The sequence below is a fragment of the Leuresthes tenuis genome, unplaced genomic scaffold (assembly GCF_036924035.1).
Source record: "Leuresthes tenuis unplaced genomic scaffold, fLeuTen1.0.hap1 SCAF_14, whole genome shotgun sequence".
Lineage (NCBI taxonomy): Eukaryota > Metazoa > Chordata > Actinopteri > Atheriniformes > Atherinopsidae > Leuresthes > Leuresthes tenuis.
In genome coordinates, this window is record NW_027325368.1 from 8,693,265 (window position 1) to 8,713,670 (window position 20,406).

The window sequence follows — 20,406 nt, forward strand, 5'->3', positions numbered from 1 at the left end:
GAATTATGGACCGAAAGCCGCATCATAGCCGCTGGTTTTTTTGCATGTTTTTTTAAAATCCATCATATGACAAACAGGTGGAGCCTATCAAGGACAGGTCACCAGTCCATCACAGGACCACACAGAGACGTGAACATACATTCCACTAATGCTCAATATTTGGGCCAATTCAGAACCACCAATTAAAGTGACATGCATGTTTTTGGACTGTGGGAGGAAGTCGGAGTACCAACAGAGATCCCACGCTGGCACGTGAGAACATTTAAACTCTACAAAGAAAGATCCAAGCCGAGATTCAAACTGGGAACCTTCTCGCTGTGAGGGGACAGTGCTAACCACTACACTGCTGTGCAGCACAAAATCAGATGTCATTTTTGATAGATTTTTGCATGTATCTTGCTATGTGGGAGAGTAATAGAATTGGTTATTATACCATATAAGAGTTTCTGTTGGTAAGACCACATTTTGGGCGGTGGTGTAACTACAATGCCATTATAAGTGTCAAGTGTGGTTAGATCTCATTATGCACTGTGGAAGCAAGCTCCTTAGTAATATAAAAATGTCATATGGAGTTTGCTATCATACAGTTTAATCTGCAAGTGAATTCAAATGATTTCCATGTGCACTTAGCAAAGCACCAAATATTTATTTCAGTTGTACATAGGTTGTAAACATACTAGAATTACACAGGTTGGAAAGCGGCTCTCAAGTTTTGGCTATCATAGCTTTAAGCTAAGGAAGTGAAGAGGCAAACAGATCTTGAGCAAAGTCAAATCTGAGTCAGAGAAAAAAGCTGAAAAGGTCAATCAAGTGAACTCAAATGTTCGGAGCCAGTTGTTCTCATTTAATAATCGCAACAAAGAAAGGTCATATGCAGCGCAGAATCACAAAAAAGAGCACTACTAGTTTCTGCCCTCAAATAGCCAACAATACAGACATCCAACTAAACATTTTTAGAACCCAGTTTTAATCGTTTTGAATGAACAAGTCAAGGCACATGAAAACGTCAAGTTCACTGTTACAAAGAAAATATCCACAGGGCCTCTCTGTGATCTGCTGGTTTTCCTTTTCCTTTTTAGAAACAACTGAACAAATTTTAATGACAAAACCGTTTTTTGTAAAAATGTTAAACTTGATTGTGTTATGAAGATCATTGTTGTAGAGACAAATGTGTCCACCTTTTTAAAAGAAACTGAGGTATATCAGCTAGCCGGAAGAATAAGCCCTGTCTTAAAATATTTATATTACCGTCTCATTTTATTATGGCTTAGTTTCCCGGTGGATATTCTATCTGGTTTGTCACGACAAAACATACAAAATGCTTAAATGCTTTTGGTGTTTTTGTTCAAGTTCTTGTTTAAGCTCATAAAAGTCAAATGATGATAGTGATATTATTTACAAAAGGATTATTTCATACAAACAAATTGAGGCTTTTGTCAAATGTAAGCTATGGATGTTTTCAGAAGACATATTTCTAATCCAATGTGTTCTTGAGAGATATTAAATATATTTAAAGGATTTATTCTAGGATAGTTTACCAAATATTTATTCAAACTTTAAGAGCTGGCACATGCAAGTTTTTGAGTGGATTTGAGGAACAATATTGTACAAAATAATTATAATAATAATTACAGTTTTATCAAAAAGCACTTCTGTAGCACCTTGAGTGTTTTGTGATTCTGCACAAAAGCACCTCTGTGGTTGTATTCAGAGCAGCACCTGGAGCATCCAGAGAGGGAGGTGTGGTGGGAAGATGAAGGGGGCTGGGGCTTGGGGGGAGTGGATCCTCTCTCTGTTGCTGAAAGTGTGCAACTGTCCACCACGGCATCAAATGTCCTTTTCCTGATGTCACTCCCATTACAAGTTAAAGTCATGTGATTCTGGCCCTACAAGGGCAAGGAGTAGTTTCCCCGGGGCAGCGCTTACATGACAGGGCCTGGGGGCAGTTGTCGTCTTTTTCTTCTCCAGACATGAGTGGATCTTCTTGGCAACAAAAGAAAACACAGGTTTTTGCTTTGCGCTGAGAGAAAGTGATGGTTGTCAGATCTCAGCATGTGGGTGTTAATATATACCCTCTGACCCTGTCCTTCAGCGGGGGTGTAGGGGCGTGTCTAGCCGAGGAAACACACGGGGCCAACCTCGAAGCCAAACCTCTGGTTGGACTCCCCAAAGTCATTCAGCATGACGTCAATGATGGGCAATTGGTCGATACGGGGAGTGTTAATCTCCATCACTGTCTTTGAATAGCCCTGCTTCATCTGCAAACAGAGAAGGTGCAAAAAATTCAAAGGTGATAGACAGTTCTAACAGTGTTTTAACAGCAGATACTTGCATATATATTCATTTATATAGCAACGGTATGAGATTACTATCTCGTTTTTATCAACTTGCTTTCATACAAGAGTAGCCAACTGACTATTCATTGAAGTTTCAATTAAATAAAGTCCTCTTCATGTAATGGATATGTGTTACAGTGCTGGTGCTGTGCAGATAGATTCACAGTTCAATATTTTTTTGTTTTATATATAGGATAGGTACATACAGGTTTTATAAATACCAAAATACTCACGTTAATGATCTTTTTTTCTTTTAATGATTTTTCCTCTTTGACAATAATAATGCAGCTTGTGATGCTATATTGACCTGCTATATACAAATGTATTGTTTTTTTATTGGATGATGTTACCCATTAAAATGTTAAGGTTGCCCATTTCAGGTTGGACATTTCTTATGTTGCAACCCGATTTAGAGAATGACCATTTGAAACAGGTTCCAAAGGACTTGGCAAGGACTTAACAAAAAAAGATTGATATAAAAGCAAGAGCTGCAGCCCAGACATGGTCTGTACCTACTTTTCAAAGTGCCCACTCCAATCATTGACCTGTGCTTGATTGCACCATTGCTGCTATGTCATCTATAAACAATTGCCTAGACTTTTCTGAAAATGTCTACATATTTGTGAGGATTAGTGGGATTTCATGGGCTTTAGAAAAGTTTAATTGCAAATTCAAAGCTTGAAAATGAATGTTTACCGAGCAGCCATCCATCAACGGCTTGATGAAGGGATTATTGTCATAAGACATTTCCTCATCATTGGAACCCAGGAAGCGCAACGCCTTGTCATAGTTGTCAGCCTTGGCGTCGTACCAGGCCACAGACTGATGGCAAATGTAGGTGAAGTTCTGCCGTGCTGAGGAGCTCAGCAGCTTCAGGAAGGTCATCTGTACAGTGTTGATGGTGTTTTCTGCCACATCAACATAGTTCAGCTGGGGACAGATGGAGAGAAAGGATTAGAGAAAGAGAAAACAAAAGCAAGTGATGGTAAGAAAAAGCAAACACAAAATAGGGTGAAAAGGAATGAAGTAAGGTGAGTGTAGTTTAATTAAAGGGGAGACAGAAAAAAGAGGATGGTAAGAGAAGAGAAGGACAGGAAGAGAAGAAAGGATGTAAATGATACAGGAGGCAAAAGTATGACAGGCAGGCGGGGATCAAATGAGGGAGATCAGTGAGGAAAAGTTATTGTAAATGAGATGCCATGATGAAGGAGCAAAACTGAAAAACTTACATAAAAAGCATGTGAATGCCGACTTTGAGGTAAGAGAAAACAAAATAAGGTTGTGTGGGTAGACTCACGATTTTGCCACGTTTAAATTCACTGAACCATGAACCTGGAGACTCTTTGGGCCAGTTGGATATTCTAACCTTCAATGAAGACAAACATTTTATTTACATTTGATTAATAAGAGAAATGATGAACCTGGTAATGTTTAAAAATAGACTCAATTTACTTTAACCTTTAACCAATTTTGTCAAAACATTGCTCTAACTTACCACACTCATCTAAAGCTGAATAAAATGCTGGCAAAGTGTTTACATTTCCGATTACTTACTCCTGTGGATTTCTTGTCTGGGTGGATGCATGTTTCTCCACCTGCTGTGAAGTTACACAACACTTTGATGGAGTCTCCAATGCAGCCCTGGTTTGGATCGATCCAGTATTCACCTGAGCAAGAAACAGATCCATGAGACACGGCCAAGGCAACAGTGTCAAGAACAGTCTTGGATGTAAAAACAAGTTTCTGTAATGTTCAACTAGTTCTTGGTATAAACTTCTTCTATCCTACTGTTCGTTAATTCTGCCACCCTGTTAATACTATGATAAACATTCCCGCCATTGTACCATCTGGGTAGTCAGGCTGGCTGAGGTGCAGGTCGTTGCAGGTCCTGGCAGGGTTGTCTTGGGTGCCCATGGGGAACTTCATGCGCTCAATGTCCTGTTTGAGGTTATTAAGAGATCCGAAGACATCCTCCATTCCCTCCATACCCACACCATCTATGCCGTAGTCTGCCAACGCCTCATCTCCCTGCATATCAGCCTGCCGCCTGGTCTTTCTGGAAGCTTGCTGGATGGGCAGAGGCTGGATAATATCACCAGGAGGACCCTGCAAAACATAGGTTAAAAATTAAGCATATTATCTGCTTTCTCTGTATTCTACATGCAGACTCTTCGGTCCAAGAGTGGAAGAGTCTGCATGATCAATAGTTAGTCTGCAACCACAGCCATTATCTTGATCTGTTGGCTAATTAATATATAAATGTAGAAATAATATTCTTGACATTCTCCCAAATTTTAAGGCTATGACTTCATGCTGATCGTTTTTTTTTACTAAAGTATTTAAAACACCCAAAATATTCTAATAGAAATAAACACAATAAACAGGTAGCTTACAGGTGGTCCAGGTGGCCCAATCAATCCAGGGTCTCCCTTCTGGCCAGTTGAACCCTGATAGGAAACAATATATCACGGCCATGTCAAAAACCAAAACAATTAGTGGTATGTGAATGCCATTAGAGTGCTGAGAGATAACTTACAGTTGATCCCTTAGATCCCTTCTGTCCTTGAGGACCCTGATGACAAACAAGGTAGAATTAGGAGACGAATAACAACTGTGCACAGATAAAGTGTCGCATTTGTTCACCAAGAAAAACAACTTACAGAAATTCCAGGGGGACCAGGAGGGCCGAGAGGACCTTGTCCACCGCCAAGACCCTGGTGACACACAAGGGAAGAAATTAATTTTATGAGGGTCAACAATAAGATAATATTTTATCGATTCATTTATTTCGTCAAATCATTGTTTAAAAAAACAAAAAAGGTGGACTCTCTAGGATACTTACAGAATCACCCTTGCCACCTGCTAAACCCTGAGGTCCAGGCAGACCTCTGTCTCCTTTCTCTCCAGGTTCACCGGGAGGTCCGATCAGACCAATGAGACCAGGATGACCCTGGAGCAGTCAGAGAAGCATAGAAATACTAATAAATACAAAGTAAGCAACAAAAGTTTAAATTCTGTCTCTTCATCACCGGGTGAAAATGGAGGCCGTGAAACAAATATGCAAATTCATGTGTAATTTTATAAAAAAATGTCTGGCCAGATGAACGTTCCTACATCCACCTATAAATAATTAGTGTGTTTATTGTGGTCGTCATATTTAACAATGGTGCTGTGTCTCAGCACCTGCTGTTAGACAGAGTTATGATCATCTGGCTCTGCCTGCTGCATGCTGGCATTAAACCAATGGCTATTAGAAAGATGATATAATTGGACTTATACATATTCATTCACTGCATTAAATCACTGGGTGAAAAAACTCCTTACAGAGCCACACCTCTATTCATCTAACTGGGAGAAAGTGAACAAAGAGATGGAAGTGAATAGTCCAAGATGTTTGCTTGCTTCGGATGCCTCAGATAAAGAGCATAATCAGATATGAGAAATACGCTATAAAGCAATTTGAGATTAGCATCTAATAATGTCTTGCCTTCTCTCCTTTGTATCCAGAGTCACCTTTCATGCCTGGAAGTCCAGGGGGTCCCTGAGCAGGGAAGATCAGTTTGTCAAGCACAGCTGACAGCAACATTAATTCACTTCATTTTACAGTGACAGCTAAAATGGATGTCTATGCTAATAGCTATACTGTGTATCCTACAGAGATACTAAAACGCAGTATGAGTAAAGAAAAGTCCAAGAAACATTGAAATAAATTCCTTACAATAGGTCCAGGAGGGCCATCTTGACCAGAAGCACCAGGGAGTCCTTGCTCACCCTGAAAATAAGAAAACAATAACACAGTTGTTGGCTGATATATGGCATGGTTCTGTGATTACCACAGACAGGACCTCACTCTGAAAGAATAAATCTCTGGGATGTGTCACTGGCATCTGGTTATTCATTGGATTTTTAAAAAAATGAGAGATATTGATCTTGAAGACTTACAACAGGGCCAGGGATTCCCCGCAGACCCTCAGCACCAGATTTTCCAGGGGGGCCCTGAGGTCCCACTGGTCCAGTTTTCCCAACAGGTCCCTCTGCTCCAGCTTCTCCCTGAAAAACAAATGGACATTAGCGAGCCATTCTATTTTTAAGGTCTACATTGTAGGACTTAATTAAGCTTGTATATTTAAGTTGTATGTAACCTAAAAGCATTAAAGCATAACAAATTACATTGTGCAAATCATTTTCTAGATCTAATGTACAAGTTGATACCTGAGCAGCAGATTAGCCGAAGGAACACAACTGACAACAGTCAAAACTCCTGACTAAAATATGTTTCTGCTCCAATGAATACAAGATCTTTGTCTATATTGAGAAATCAAATAATCACCATAACACCATATCAAGTTTTTATATGCTAAAAGCAGGATTCAGGGTTCTGCAGCATTCAACAGATCAATTCTTTCCATGTCTTATCTCTCATCTCAGAGCAGGAACAGCTAGTTTTTATGTATTGAAACCCCAAAGTTGTCATATTGACTGGGATATTAGAGCCAGGGATTAAACTGTTCTGACAACTAATTAGGTCTGGAGTATGTGCATGTGAAGATGAGAAATACCACCACAACAAAGCAAAGAAGGTACAAGGGTAGAGCAAGACTATCGCTGAAATTTGTCGGAGTTTCTACATGTGCATATCACGGAACCATCCGAGTGAAAGTTTTACGACTTCCTTAAGGCTTAAACAGATATTTTTCCTCTTTGATGCTCCTTGATTGTGCAAACACACGCAAGTTATGGATTTTTAACAAAGCAGTCAAACGTATCGGCAGCCTTGAGGGACCTCATTGCTTCTCATGTGAGACTAATTTACCTATTCTTACAGGGAAATGGAAGAGCGCAGGAGAGTATCAGGGGAACGAGGCTGGATGTCTGCGGCGCTGGAGATTTGCGTTTCCAGACTTTCATTCATCTTTTCTTGTAATGCCTTTTTGTATGATTGTCTTTTTGATGGAGTTTTGGAGTGTTTCAATAAATAGGCCGATCCCTGTGGCTAAAAGCAATCCTCAAAGCAGTTAGAGTGAATCATGGTACTGCTAAAAGAAGGACCTGAAAGTTGCAATAGAGTTATGTAGAACTGAAAGGAGATGTAGATTCGCAACACACAAGCATCTCAGCCCTAAACTCAGAAAGAATAATGTCAACTCTTAAAAACTTGATTGTAATTTATAAAGTTAGTAGAACTTACTTTGGATCCTTTCTCTCCTTGTCTGCCCTCCTGACCTGCTCGTCCAATAGGCCCCTAAAAAAAACAAACACCAAACACAGTCAGATTTTTCTTCAAAATCAAAAACTCCATCATGTTAAGATTTTGTAGACACCGATTAAAAAATAGCATTACTGAGTTTCTCTAAAGTGAATTTATCCAATGTTTACTGACTTCAAATACGTACTAATCATTCAGTTCCAGAATGCTCTGACCTTGAGAGAGGGATGTTTATGCAGCACAGGGGTGAGCAAACTGTCCTACATTCTAAATATACTGTGATAAAAATGCATCAGCATTTTCAGCAAACAGCCTCTGGTCAAAACCTTGTGAGTGGGCTGACATGTACCATTAGAAACCCTAATCAAACAGACCACACAAAAGCCACAGGCTCTCAGTGTAGGTTTTCAGCCCTGGCAAATGTGCGTGTGTAGATTTGTATGAAAGTGCACTTGTGCGTGTATGCGCGCTAATGTAGTCAAGCAGCCACAAGCATCAATAAGCACCAAACCTGACACATTTTAAGGAGATATTGGAGAAGGGAATATATAAGAATTACCTTGGTGAGGGATGAAAAATTATATTGCAGAGTCTATTAATATGGACATAGAACTGGGGTCTAATATGTTCTAAATCCTCAGTGGCCTGCATATCATCCAATGGAATACAAATTCTGGGAATTTTTTTTTAAATGTATGATCCTCTATCCTGTCCTTCATTCTAATTGCACTGAAAACATGCAAACTACTGTGCATGATGTCTAAACGCCTGTCTAAATGTCTAAAGGACCTCTCAAGTAGATATCTTTTTAGATGTGGAGCCTTATCTCAAACAATGTTACTGTAAGTAAGTATCTGCAATACACAGTAATCCTTTTCTATCCAGCAACCACCAGGACTAACCACTATCCCTAAAACTAACCCATGATAAACTTGTGCTTTCATCCTCCTTCTTTGTGTACATTGACTGTTTTAATATGCAGGGACTGCAGCTGATACTAAAGCTTTGGAGGAAAAGTTTCATGAGCAGCATCCCCAAGTCAATTTATGAAAGTGTCCTTCCCCACTTGCAATACTGTGTCAGCCTTTGAAATGGTATATTGATTGCATGCTTTATTGTTCACTGGGAAACATTATCACTGTGATTCAAAAGCAACATAAAAATGCTTTGCAAGTAAAACGAAATAATCTCAGCTCAAGTCTGATGTCGCAGAAAGGGCACTAAAAGCCAGAGAATAGAGTGACAAGTTAATTTCCTGACATTAGGAGTAGGACCAGCGACCATAAAGCTTTCACATTACTGCCAGTCATACTCACAATATGTTGATATTCCCTTACAGTATGATTGCTATCTGCGATCATTGGTTACTCTAGTTACTATTAATGGAAATAGTTTCTTATCAAACAGATGCAGATCAATTCAAAATCTAGCCTATGATCATAAATATGTATCACCCTACAGTGGGTAATGAAGTGGCTCGGGGCTTGTTAAGAGCACTCTGAATCTAAAAATAGAGAACGTCTCAAGAACTGAACAGAAGTATCATCTCATGCATCACTTTGTACTCACCCTTTTGCCAGGAGGTCCGGGTACTCCAGCTTCACCAGATGGACCTGGAGGACCCTAAATTAGAGCAGATATAACACTTAACTCCACTTCATAGAAATTAGTGTGTTACAGGGAGATATCCCGGCATTGCCAAAAGGGCTATATTATTTCACAGGATGGATATGAAACATTAAATATGACAGTGTTTTAAGTCTGACTTTTTCACTCCCTTTACTATATTTGAAAAAGTGCGTTGTCTGATGGCACTAACACAAGTTTAATTACAATTTTTACTCTGAACAAAGTTTTTACATGTCTAAGACATGTCAGAATAAAATGACTAAGTTCTCCTCTATTTTTCCTCATACGGATCAAGCTTAGCAACAAAATTTGATTGGATGATGTATTTCCTGTTTCTTAACCAGTGGCAGATATAGGATTTTTCTGAGTAAGGGGCCATCAAGGGGCTACAATATTCATAGAGGGGCCAAGTATTTTTCCAACATCGTTCGGGATTGTTCAAATCTTTTTTCTTCTGTAAGTTATTTGATTCATTAGCGCCACTAGTGTTTTGGCATGGAATTGCACCCATCTATATCTGATCATCGCTCTCGGACAAAAGACAGATGAGTGACAGCAGATGAGTGACAGGACAGTGGCACTTCAGGGGGCCAATGCCCCTGTGGCCCCGCCCCTAGAACCGCCCCTGTTCAAAACCAACAGTTTTTAGATAATGTTTGACTTACTGGTTGTCCAGCCTCTCCATCATCGCCTTTATCACCGGATAAACCATCAACACCCTAAACACAACACACAAATGGGCCAGACGTGAAATTGTTAATTAAATGATGACAAAACAGAAAAAGTAAACAAAAAATAAAATTAAACGCCGGTGATGTAAATGCATTTTTGACTATCATAAATATTTACTCACACTCATATCAGTAATTATTGTAATGCATATTTATTACTCTGTAAAATGACTTAAACATAAACCCATTACTGATAGGTAAATCCAGCACTTACAGCAGCACCAGGCTCACCAGGGGGACCGGGGTCTCCTGGGAAGCCAACAGGACCCTGTAGAAAACAGAAGATTGAGCTTCACTCACATATTCGACATTGTGTCAACAACATCTCTCGCAGCGGACAGCTCGACTGAGAAATATGACACAATGATGCTGTCGCTGACAGCTTTAATGATGCATCAGTCATGGCTGTATGTGTCTCCTGGCAGCTGACGTACAGGGTTACCCTTGGGACCATCATCTCCAGGTGGTCCTCTGCCACCGGCTGGTCCCGCAGCTCCAGGGGGGCCGGTTTCTCCTTTCTCACCAATCTCTCCTCGAGGGCCCTGAGGAAAAATGCATCATAGTGCTGTCATCACAAAGACCGCAAGGGCCATCCACACTACTATGAAAATAGGAGTAATACAGCACAAGACAAGTATGTTATTAAATCTGTCACCACAACTGGCACAAAAGTAAAGAGGAGAAAACTGACAAAGACTGAGCTTTAAGAATAAGTTTCTGATCAACTGCAACAGTTTGACATGAAAGAATAATTTCCGTCCACTAAATGATAATACTAAACACTGCAGCCTAATTTATCACTCTAGAAATAGCACTGACAGTATCTTAAAGGATCCGCATATGACTTAGAGCAGCAGCTGAAGCATAATTACGAGCCCAAGTCATTAGTTGGCTCATTAGAGCTGAACGCTTCTCTAGTCAATACAAGCACAGCACCTTTATTATTGACCTCGGTTTGATGTGCAACACTGGGTCTATCTATCACTGTAAACAGATATTAGGCAGCAAACGGATAGGTCAATATATTCTGATGGACTCAGACTCAGGAGGGCTCACACCCCTAACTATGGTGAGACGTCCTGGTCTTATACAAGCAGTGGCCAATGCTCAGCCAAGATTGATAACACTGCTCTGATCTGAGATATCCGTGATCAGGACGCATTCTGTAAATACTTCTACATTTGTTTATACAAGTGAAAAGTGAAAACCACAGAAACTATTGCAGGAAAACACAGAATGAATTAAATTATTATGTCATTAATATTATATGGATGGATGCAAGTGATGCTTATATAAAGTATTCACCTACAAAATGTTAAAAAGTTGACTACGGGTTGAGATGCTTTTGAAAAACAGCTTTTGGGATGAGCAGGTTTTTGTCTGGTACAAGAGGTTTCAGCTGACTGATTCTCTACTGAAATGCCCTCAGGTTGACAGAAATTTACAATAAGTAAAACTACAGTAAAATTCTTAGAAGTTTGTCAAAATAATTTATAAATTTAATAAGCTGCACTAAAACACATCTGTAGATATTTTTTGAATAATTACATCTACATTTGTGAGGATAAGTGCATGAGGCGAGTGTGTGACTGTAACTGTATTCTACAGTTTTTAAAGTTAATAAATGGTTGGATGTCTTGTTTCTGATTATAAAAATGCAAAATATTGAACTTACTCCGATACCAGGCTCTCCAGGTGGTCCTGGGTTGCCAGCTTCACCATTTTCTCCCTGTGAATTCACAGTGAAAGGTTTAATTAAAAACCCAGAAATACCATCAAATGAATTGGTCTGATAAGTACCTCCTCAACATTCTTGGCACGTATCATACCGTGACAATGTCCTTTAAATGTGGAAGGAATAACTCCTTCCAGGAGTAACTTTTTTTTGGGCAAAATACATTGGAGGCAATAAAACAATTTTCAAATAATCTACTACAGAAGCTGAAAGGTATGCATCATTATCCTTGAGGTTTTTGGTCCTTACCTTCTCACCAACAGCTCCCATTCCACCAATACCTCCAGGAGGACCTGGTGCTCCCTGCAGATGAATCACAAAAGCACTTTGAGAATCACATGGAATACATGCATTTTCAACAATATTAATTTGGAAAAAGTAAGCATGGCAGAAGCTTAACAGAAAGGATTTGAACCAAGCAAAAACTTACATCAGCTCCGCTGGAACCCTGCGGACCTCTGGGGCCAGGAGGGCCAGGTGGACCCTGTCAAAAAGAGTGTTCAGAATGGTTTGGTCTTACTTAACTTATTACCGTATTTGTACTCTACCTAATACATTCAATTGTACAAGCAAAATAATTACTTGGCAGTATGTATTTTATTTGGATATGACAGTACAACACGTTAAGATGTATCTTTATGCAACTTTAGCAAGAGAAAAAGCATGGTAGCTGCCACAGTAGTAGCAGTAGCATTTAAGTCCTATCTAATTCACTGATTTACTGCATATAGAGAAAAATTGAGGCAAAGTATTTAGACAGAAAATAATTTAAAAAAAAACACAAGAAAACAATACAGACTGCACCATGCCTTTGTTTGCGGTGCTTGAGCGCTAGCACGAACTTCTTCAATCAAATGAAATTCCCATACAAAAGACATCTTATTTGTCCTTACTATTCAACTCACTCTGTAGTACTGATAAAAGAAGAAAACATACAGCATAGAAACAGAGCTTGCAAAGTTTTCACAAGTTGCTCTGTCTGCTATGTAGCTGGGAGAGTTGCTAAACTCAGCCACCAGCCAAAACTTTAAAACAACCAGCACAACATTCCACTTCATAGGGTTGTACGTGAAGACAATGTGAATTCCTGTAACAGAGAAAATACACAGAAAAAGCTGCACTCACCATTGGTCCGACATCTCCATTCTCTCCTTTGTCACCGGGAGGGCCGGGCAAACCCTGTGAAGAAGACAAATATTCTTCAGAACGCACAGACAACGGTCATGTGGGGCAGCACCTGAGATAAAACTCCATTAGAAAATCCACAGACAGGAACATATTACAGATACATTCCTGCTGCTCATTTCCAGGTACTTTCAGATGACATGTTTTAAATGGTGGGCTGGAGGATGCAAAGTGATTGAGAATGCATTAATACAAGCAGAAGCCCTGAGTGTAAACACACAATTAGTCAAAAAAGACACCTATTGTAATTAAAGGGTATGGGAGGTTTGGGTGTAATCAGCCTATGTAAATTGCAGGCTGGAAACTACATCCATCTACGTCCACAGCAGCATGGAAACAAAGGCGAATGTGCAGGCGGTGTGTATTATCCAGTTTTAGGATTCAGTCATGCTTAACTAAAACAGGTTGTGTACACCTTGGGATGGTGTGTCTTTAATGAAAATGAAGAGGCTGTCACTTGCTATTGTACCTTATTGTCTATCTGCATAATTGCAGTTATTATGTGTTGCGTAAGCTTTACTGTGATGATGGAGCATGCATAATCAATAGGTGTATAAGAAGTAGCAGTAATGATACGTTCCAGTAAAGCAACAATGATATGACATATGTAGTTTCAGGCCATTTTCTTGATTTGCTGTACCTCTGCAATGACAGAAGGCTAATTTATAACAAGTTAGTACTGGGCTTCGGGGCACAGTCATAAAACATGAGGGCTGTAAGAAAAGGGGGGATAAACTAAGAATCAACTTATTGCATATTTAATGATTGTAAGCAACATAATTGAATTCCTGTATGACTTGTCATGCTTCTTTGTTAAAATGCATGGACTGATAGATAAGAAATTATGTTAAAAGAGGTGCATTAGGAGTTATATTACCAAATACCATATGCACACAAACTTCTCCAAGCCTATACTTGAGAAGAAATACATAAATCTTACAACTTGGCATTCCCCTCTATTTTCTAAGATAGCCTTGAATTATAAAAACACTTTGAAGTGAGCAAATCTGATATTTACTCTTTACTCTCTACGTCCCTATCTTAACCTCTTAATCTGAAGAATTCATCCTCTCAGCGAGGACTTCAATATTCCTCAGCAAACACAGCCCCAACTGATGGAGGGCTTTCAGACTGAAGCCATTCATTCCCCCTGGACAAAAATCATTAATGCTACAGATAATTGCATAGAAGAGCTGAGCCTGCAGCTGCTGCTGCCATGTATTGAAGGGCAGCTTAGCCAAACATAATTAAAAGAGTGGAGATGGAGTGCATTATGCCCAATTAAAAGCCAATTGCATTCAATAACAACGTTATCTAGACCTATTGACCAGTGGGGCTTCACTCTAATTTCATCCTCAGCGAGTCTTTGGATAATTGACTTTGAGTTATTCTGATGAGTGCCGTTTCTTTCTTCATTGCCACCAAAAGAAGTTTGCTGAACTTCTGCTTAAATTAGCCTGTCGACTGCCTTTATTCTCTTCTCTCATATTTAGCCACTTTTTAGGAAAAAAGAGCTGAAGAGAGCAAAGTAGAGCAGTGCAGCGGTAAAGTAAAGCTTACTGTGAATAACAGTAATGCCAATAGTTAATGGGACCAGTCTTTTAAAAGCTAAGATATGGTTAAAGGGACTATTTATCCTTTGCTAAAACATCTATATATGGTCTCATTAGAAAACTGTGATTGTGCAATGTAAGTATAATGCACAAGAGTAAGCTGAGCTAGTACAATAAGGTTGTATCAGCAATACCCCTGAGAGGATGGAATCAAGGAAGAGTGCATATTGTGGTTAATTTATGATGCTTTTATTTGCAGACCGACAAATGTGTTGTTGTTTCTTTGATGATTCAAAATAAAATCAATGAACTACTGCCATTAAAAATAAGAGAAATATAGATCAATGTGGGTTGAGCTGGAAAACAAATTTGTGGATCAATTACTGATAAAAGCCCTCAGATGTCTCTCAACATTATATTTCCCATGCAAAGCCCATGTTTCTAATAATTGGGAGTTATAGTGGACTTTTATAGGGTGACATGCTGGATAGGTGTGTTTCTAACCTATTATCCACAACCCTGACTCTCCAGGTCCTCTTGATTTTGAAACTTGTATCTCATTTTGAATATCTCTCATGTGAGAAATATTTGAAAAAGATCAATGGATTTATGCTGTAGATTGATTCAAATATATGATCAAATACACACTTGTCCCTTATTTGAGACTAAGGGGAACTGCAGGCTTGTGGTTTACTGCAGGATATCGATGTAGTCTGAGGAGAAAACCCAGTGGCAGTCCCCCCTCTACCATTAACATCACAGCAAAGTGCAAAATGCAAAATAAGTAATGTTGATGGATTTTACAACTTGTCTATACTAGAGAAAGTCCTTGAGGGGGAAAAGCATTATTTGCCCAGGAGCTCATCAGAGTGCTATTAAGAGTCAAGGCGGCATTAATAAATTATGGTTTGTTTTGATGTAATGTAAATGATGTAAAGGGAGATGAAATGTTATAGGCTGAAGTTGTGCAGAGGAAATCATTCTGCTCTGGATGGTTCTGACAGGGGAAAGTTATGTGCATACCCACGAGGCGACGTTCAACGTGACCTGCTTGTCACATGCTTACAGACTGCGAGATAGGGAATCAACACATGCATTTAGAGGTTGCAGATTTGATGTAGACTTGCCTGCAATCCGATGGGTCCCGGTAGCCCTGGGAACCCTCTGGGTCCTTCGTCTCCTTTCTGGCCAAACATACCCTGCTGTCCTCTTGGCCCTGACTCACCATCACTGCCCTGTGGGAGGTCAAAGTTCACAAAATCTCATTAGCTGAAGCTCTGGCAGATGTGATTCCACAAACAATTGTATCTACTTTTACCCTCTTTTCTCTTTTATTCTTTATAATTTTCAAGGTTGTAGAGTGTCTCCAAGCTCACATGATAGAGCTTGAGTCAATGGGCGCTTTTGAATGGACTTGGATGGTCAGTCTGAGGGTCATTTCATAGCAATTACAGCAACTCATTAATGTTCTACAACGTTGTGCTCTTGCTCAGGGTTGTGAAAGCAGAAGAGTTTTTCCAAGTACTTATCCTGGGTAGGTCAACAGTCCATCTCAAGGTCAACTAATGAGGAGAAATTTGCTTTCATTGGCCATTTAGAGAGTAGAAACGAGCTGTATGGTGAAACCTATCATATTTTTTTGGAGACAAAAGCACTGACATTTGAACTTGAAGTCAAAGTGGACATCGATGAGACAACAGCTCAAGCCAATGATATGCCCTCCTGCTGGGCTGCCATGGGGAAACAGTAGCATTCCTCCATGAAACTCTTATCAGAGAAGGCAGGATATAGTACCGAACTAGCCACAGGGTTATGATAAACTGTATATAAAAGATGCTGAGTTCTGTGAAGTGAGAGGTGTATGAAGCTACAGAGAGCAGAAAGGAGATACTATTGGGAAAGAGTGAAGTGCTGACAGACTGGGAGTTTTAACTTCAAACAGGCGTCAGCACTTGAAAGGGTTTGAGGAGCTCTGGCTGAGCCCTGGGACATGTAGGCAGCCTCAAGCGCTAGCACAGAATTTAGAACAGTTTAGAGGGAAATAATAGTTGATTACAGGTAACATGAGTATAACTTTGGAAAAAAAAGTCACAGACAATATGGACTTAAGCTTGGAGACACTCTTACAAAGCAAAATAAATATAATACTATCACTAAATTATCTTGTTTTATAACGTGTTTAATGAACATACACACATACACCTGATCCAATGGCAAGCAGTTTTTAACAGCCACAAAAGGCTCTATGTCAGTTACTGTTCATCACTTATCCTCAAAGGGATGCTTTTGGTTTCAATTAATCAGTGAAAATACAGTGTTGTTTATGCACAACAAGTCGCAAAATGCCATTTCAATTTCATAAATGTACAGTGAAGTATTTTCTGCAGAATTGATAAACATTTTTCTGAAAACTGCATCCCAGTGCTCTTGAGACAATCTTAAGACAGTTGAAATATAGTTCAACTGATGCTGGAGTTCAAATTAGAAAATGCTTTGCTGAGAGCTAATATCATAACAGGTCAGTGTATAGTGTCTTGCTCCTGCAGATTTACAGGAAAATTCTGGGATTTTCCGATGTTTATCACACACTTATGAGGATCAACACTGCCCTGCTAAAGACGGTATGAATGCCTCCTGAAGACAACATTGCTGCTGGTTGAGCGGCTTTAAATCTTTTCAAAGTTGTCTTGAGTGAAAAGGCATTGAAATCATTCAGTTTCTCTTCAAACTCTAACATTTAACTCAGGTTCATTTATAAGAACTTGCACTAATAAAAGTCAAGCAGATAATGTTGAAACTACACAGCATGAGGCGAGATTCAGCCTTGAAGACATGAATGCACATAAGCAGACCGTCTCTCCAGGACAAACAACTGTTAAATCCTTTGTTATTCAGCTTGGGTGCGCTACCTGCTCATGGCAATCCATCTCACCAGGTCTATTCTAGCCTCCACAGAGCCCTGCAGATGCTGAATTTTTGCAAAAGTGCTTGTAAGGCCTTATAATTTACAGCAATGAGCTGTTAGTAGCCCTCAGGCCATCAGCTATTGTAGAAACAGGACTTTCCCTGTTGTGTTAACGAGATGGATTGTGCAGGATGTTCTGCAGCATTTTCATTTAGGGCTTAGATGTGCAATACAAGCTTATTCGAGAAAGCTGGCAGGCTCATCATTTTGGTTAGTGACACTATTTTGAAAACAAAGGGTCACAAATTTAATCCACATTTCTATTTTGGAGTGTAATCGACGACTGGATGCGAAATGTGTTTTACTAACAGACGTCTTAACAACTATAATGATAAAAGTCTGTCAGGTGATTCAGTATTTATATAAAAACTGAAGTAAAAGCAGTGATCAAAATCAAAGTTGTGCAGCATTATAATGATGAGAGGATGGTGATTTAAAAATGAAAAAGGACTACAGCCAAAGCTTTTTGGACAGCAGAGAAGACTATAAAGAGCAATGCTGCCCATATAATGTGTCCCCAACTTGGCTGGGATCTGACTTAATATGTGCTGATCAGGGAAATGATGCACATTATCTAAATCAAGTCATCTTATGGGGGTCTCCAATCAAAAACCTTCAAGGGCCAAGTTTTTTTAAATTTATCTAATCAGCATTTTTAATACACAACATCAGCCAGATGAGGCTAAACGTTATTGGATGCAACTCAACCCAACCCAACCGGTTCAAGTCATGGATTATATTGAATAATCATAATTTGAAACCTGTCAAGTTGAAGGAACCTTGAAAACTCTGAAAGATCAAGGGAAGCATTATTTCAAAGCCTCTACACTTGCTATTTTTTTAGGGAAATGTTGTAGTTTTGGGTTGTAACTTGCATTAAAATCCAACAGTAGTAGTGCACAGTGGTTCCTGAATGTTTTACAGTAATCATAACACCAACAATGATTATTTTAAACACAAACAAGGAAATCTATACTAGTTTTCATGTTCCTGTAACCAAAAATTAGAGCCACAAATATGTATAGAATACAATTAGCTGTTTTTGAAGCATTGGTTGATAACATATAACGATCACACACACTTATGTTGTGTTGGAAGAAGCTAGTTTAAAATTATGTGAAGCCTTTTCCTCCTTTTAAAAATATGGATGAAAAAGCTGCACATTCACTGTCTTCATGAAACCTTGAATGGAGTAAACATTTCAAATCTGACAAACATACTGTTCTTACCCTACGGCCACTATTATAACCAGGGGCTGATATTTGTAGAACAGCAATGATATTTTTATAGCATAAAAAATGTTGTGAAAAAGTCGGATTTAGAAATTCAGAAACCAAAAAATAAAAACAATATATGGAGTGAATACTGATGCACTGCCACTGTTTGTTTCCTGAATGTGAGATCTCACCAAGTGAAAAGTGTAAGTAAAGTAAAAGTGTATGGTGATAGATTTCATGAGCAAATTTTGACATTCTAGTGAAGGAGGTTATACTTACAGCTGGACCGGGAGGTCCAACCACACCCTGGAGACCACTTGGGCCTGGAGGACCCTAAAAGCAAAGGGAACAGTGTCACGGAGTCTGACTTTTAGAAAATATATGACATACCAGCAGTTTGGGTTGAGCTAGGGAATTTTGTATAAGCTATTGCATACTAAAGCTGGCCATGATAACCCAAAATGTCTGACCGAAAAGAATGAAATACCATTTCACATGAACTGGTGTTCTTCCATTCAGCTAATATTCAATGTAAGCTACAGACCATTTAAGACAGCTGAGTTTATTGTCAAGTGCTTTCTTCATACATGTATGTTCAGCTCACAAAAGAAATCAGCTGCTACCATTAGTCGTCTTTGTTCAGTTAACCTGCATCATAATTCAAAATGTATTACTTGAAATAAAACTGAATTATAAAATGTAAGTGAAATAGGCAGGGAGAGAAAGACTCACAAGTTCACCCTTGTCTCCTTTGCTTCCCTTCTGTCCAGGTCCGCCAACTTCTCCCTGTGGTGCGACACACACAGCAGCCGTCACATCCCGCCATCTTAAAAAGCTCTTGCCTCCCATGTTTAGTTAAAGTCCGGCGTCTTAAAGTGTCACCTTTTCCATGATTGGGCAGTATTATTTTTCAACAGATTCTAATTTGATTGGCCCAGAAGGACCTTGGGTGAGTGTTTGCAATTAATTGATTAGCTCCCCGTCTCACCCCGTTGGCACTATGACTGACAAAAAGGGATGATAGAAGACGTGACTGGGATTGCAGAGGTGTGCTGATTGCAAATGTAAACATGCAGATCTGTGGTTCAGTATATCAACTGTGGTTGTGGAGTAATTGCTGGCTTAAGGGTAAACAGGGTGTGTGGACAACTGGCTGTTTTGGTTTTGTATGTATTTACTGGCACTTGGAAAAATCTTTATGCTTATTTTGTTAACAAAACACGAACAAGATTCGCTTCTATCAAGGATATGGATTTTTGACAAAGGCAATCTTGAGTCTAAGCAGAGAAATTTAAAAAACAAATGTGTTTATGAGTGGAATGAGGTGTAATTTCTATTTGTGTATTGTATGTTAAGTATTGCAAAATGTTGTTGTGGCAAAAGTGCAAGTCTGAATCTGAAATAGCCACAGTGTTTCATGGGTAATGTAGATGCTCATAAGAAATAGCATACTTATCTAAGAACTTTTGAAACTTTTAGACATGAACTTTTTAAATTTTTTCTTTATTAAGAGGACTCTATTGGTCCTCAGATATCATTAAGTAGGAAATAAAAGTTAAGGATGCTGGAGTAGAACTCACCAAGCACTTTACATGCTTTTGTTTTGGACTATATCACATTCTCTAAGAAATATGCCTGCATCAAAGGTTCTTCAAAAATCAAGTGTTGATCTTTTACTCTACCTTGTCACCGTCCTCTCCAGGGGGACCTTGAGGACCAGCTGGACCAGGAAGACCAACAGGACCTTGAATGCCATCACGGCCAGCGGGACCCATGGGACCTTTCTCTCCCTTCAAATAACATTGATCACAATTATTTTGACGACACAGCAAAAACTTGAGCCTAAATA

The 20,406-nt window shown here is 39.3% G+C and overlaps 1 protein-coding gene across 5 annotated transcripts in view; it reads right to left on the minus strand.

Annotated features, from left to right (window-relative positions):
- Positions 1–621: 621 nt before the first annotated feature.
- LOC140268285 (collagen alpha-1(XI) chain-like) overlaps positions 622–20,406 on the minus strand; it is a 75,610-nt gene continuing 55,825 nt past the window's right edge. The window contains exons 43-68 of one of the 5 annotated variants that reach the window (XM_072363061.1): positions 20,240–20,347; positions 19,290–19,343; positions 18,837–18,890; positions 15,503–15,610; positions 12,763–12,816; positions 12,068–12,121; positions 11,887–11,940; positions 11,578–11,631; positions 10,337–10,444; positions 10,117–10,170; positions 9,837–9,890; positions 9,112–9,165; positions 7,525–7,578; positions 6,279–6,386; positions 6,055–6,108; positions 5,824–5,877; positions 5,179–5,286; positions 4,997–5,050; positions 4,873–4,908; positions 4,730–4,783; positions 4,181–4,442; positions 3,891–4,003; positions 3,634–3,702; positions 3,033–3,266; positions 2,081–2,258; positions 622–1,980 (exon numbers count right to left, since the gene is read on the minus strand). In XM_072363061.1, the coding sequence (XP_072219162.1) occupies positions 2,112–2,258; positions 3,033–3,266; positions 3,634–3,702; positions 3,891–4,003; positions 4,181–4,442; positions 4,730–4,783; positions 4,873–4,908; positions 4,997–5,050; positions 5,179–5,286; positions 5,824–5,877; positions 6,055–6,108; positions 6,279–6,386; positions 7,525–7,578; positions 9,112–9,165; positions 9,837–9,890; positions 10,117–10,170; positions 10,337–10,444; positions 11,578–11,631; positions 11,887–11,940; positions 12,068–12,121; positions 12,763–12,816; positions 15,503–15,610; positions 18,837–18,890; positions 19,290–19,343; positions 20,240–20,347 (2,157 nt within the window). In that variant the 3' untranslated portion in view covers positions 622–1,980; positions 2,081–2,111. Of the gene's footprint in view, positions 2,259–3,032; positions 3,267–3,633; positions 3,703–3,890; positions 4,004–4,180; positions 4,443–4,729; positions 4,784–4,872; positions 4,909–4,996; positions 5,051–5,178; positions 5,287–5,823; positions 5,878–6,054; positions 6,109–6,278; positions 6,387–7,524; positions 7,579–9,111; positions 9,166–9,836; positions 9,891–10,116; positions 10,171–10,336; positions 10,445–11,577; positions 11,632–11,886; positions 11,941–12,067; positions 12,122–12,762; positions 12,817–15,502; positions 15,611–18,836; positions 18,891–19,289; positions 19,344–20,239; positions 20,348–20,406 lie in introns of all 5 variants that reach the window. The other 4 variants (XM_072363060.1, XM_072363059.1, XM_072363058.1 and 1 more) reach the window with 4 other exon arrangements.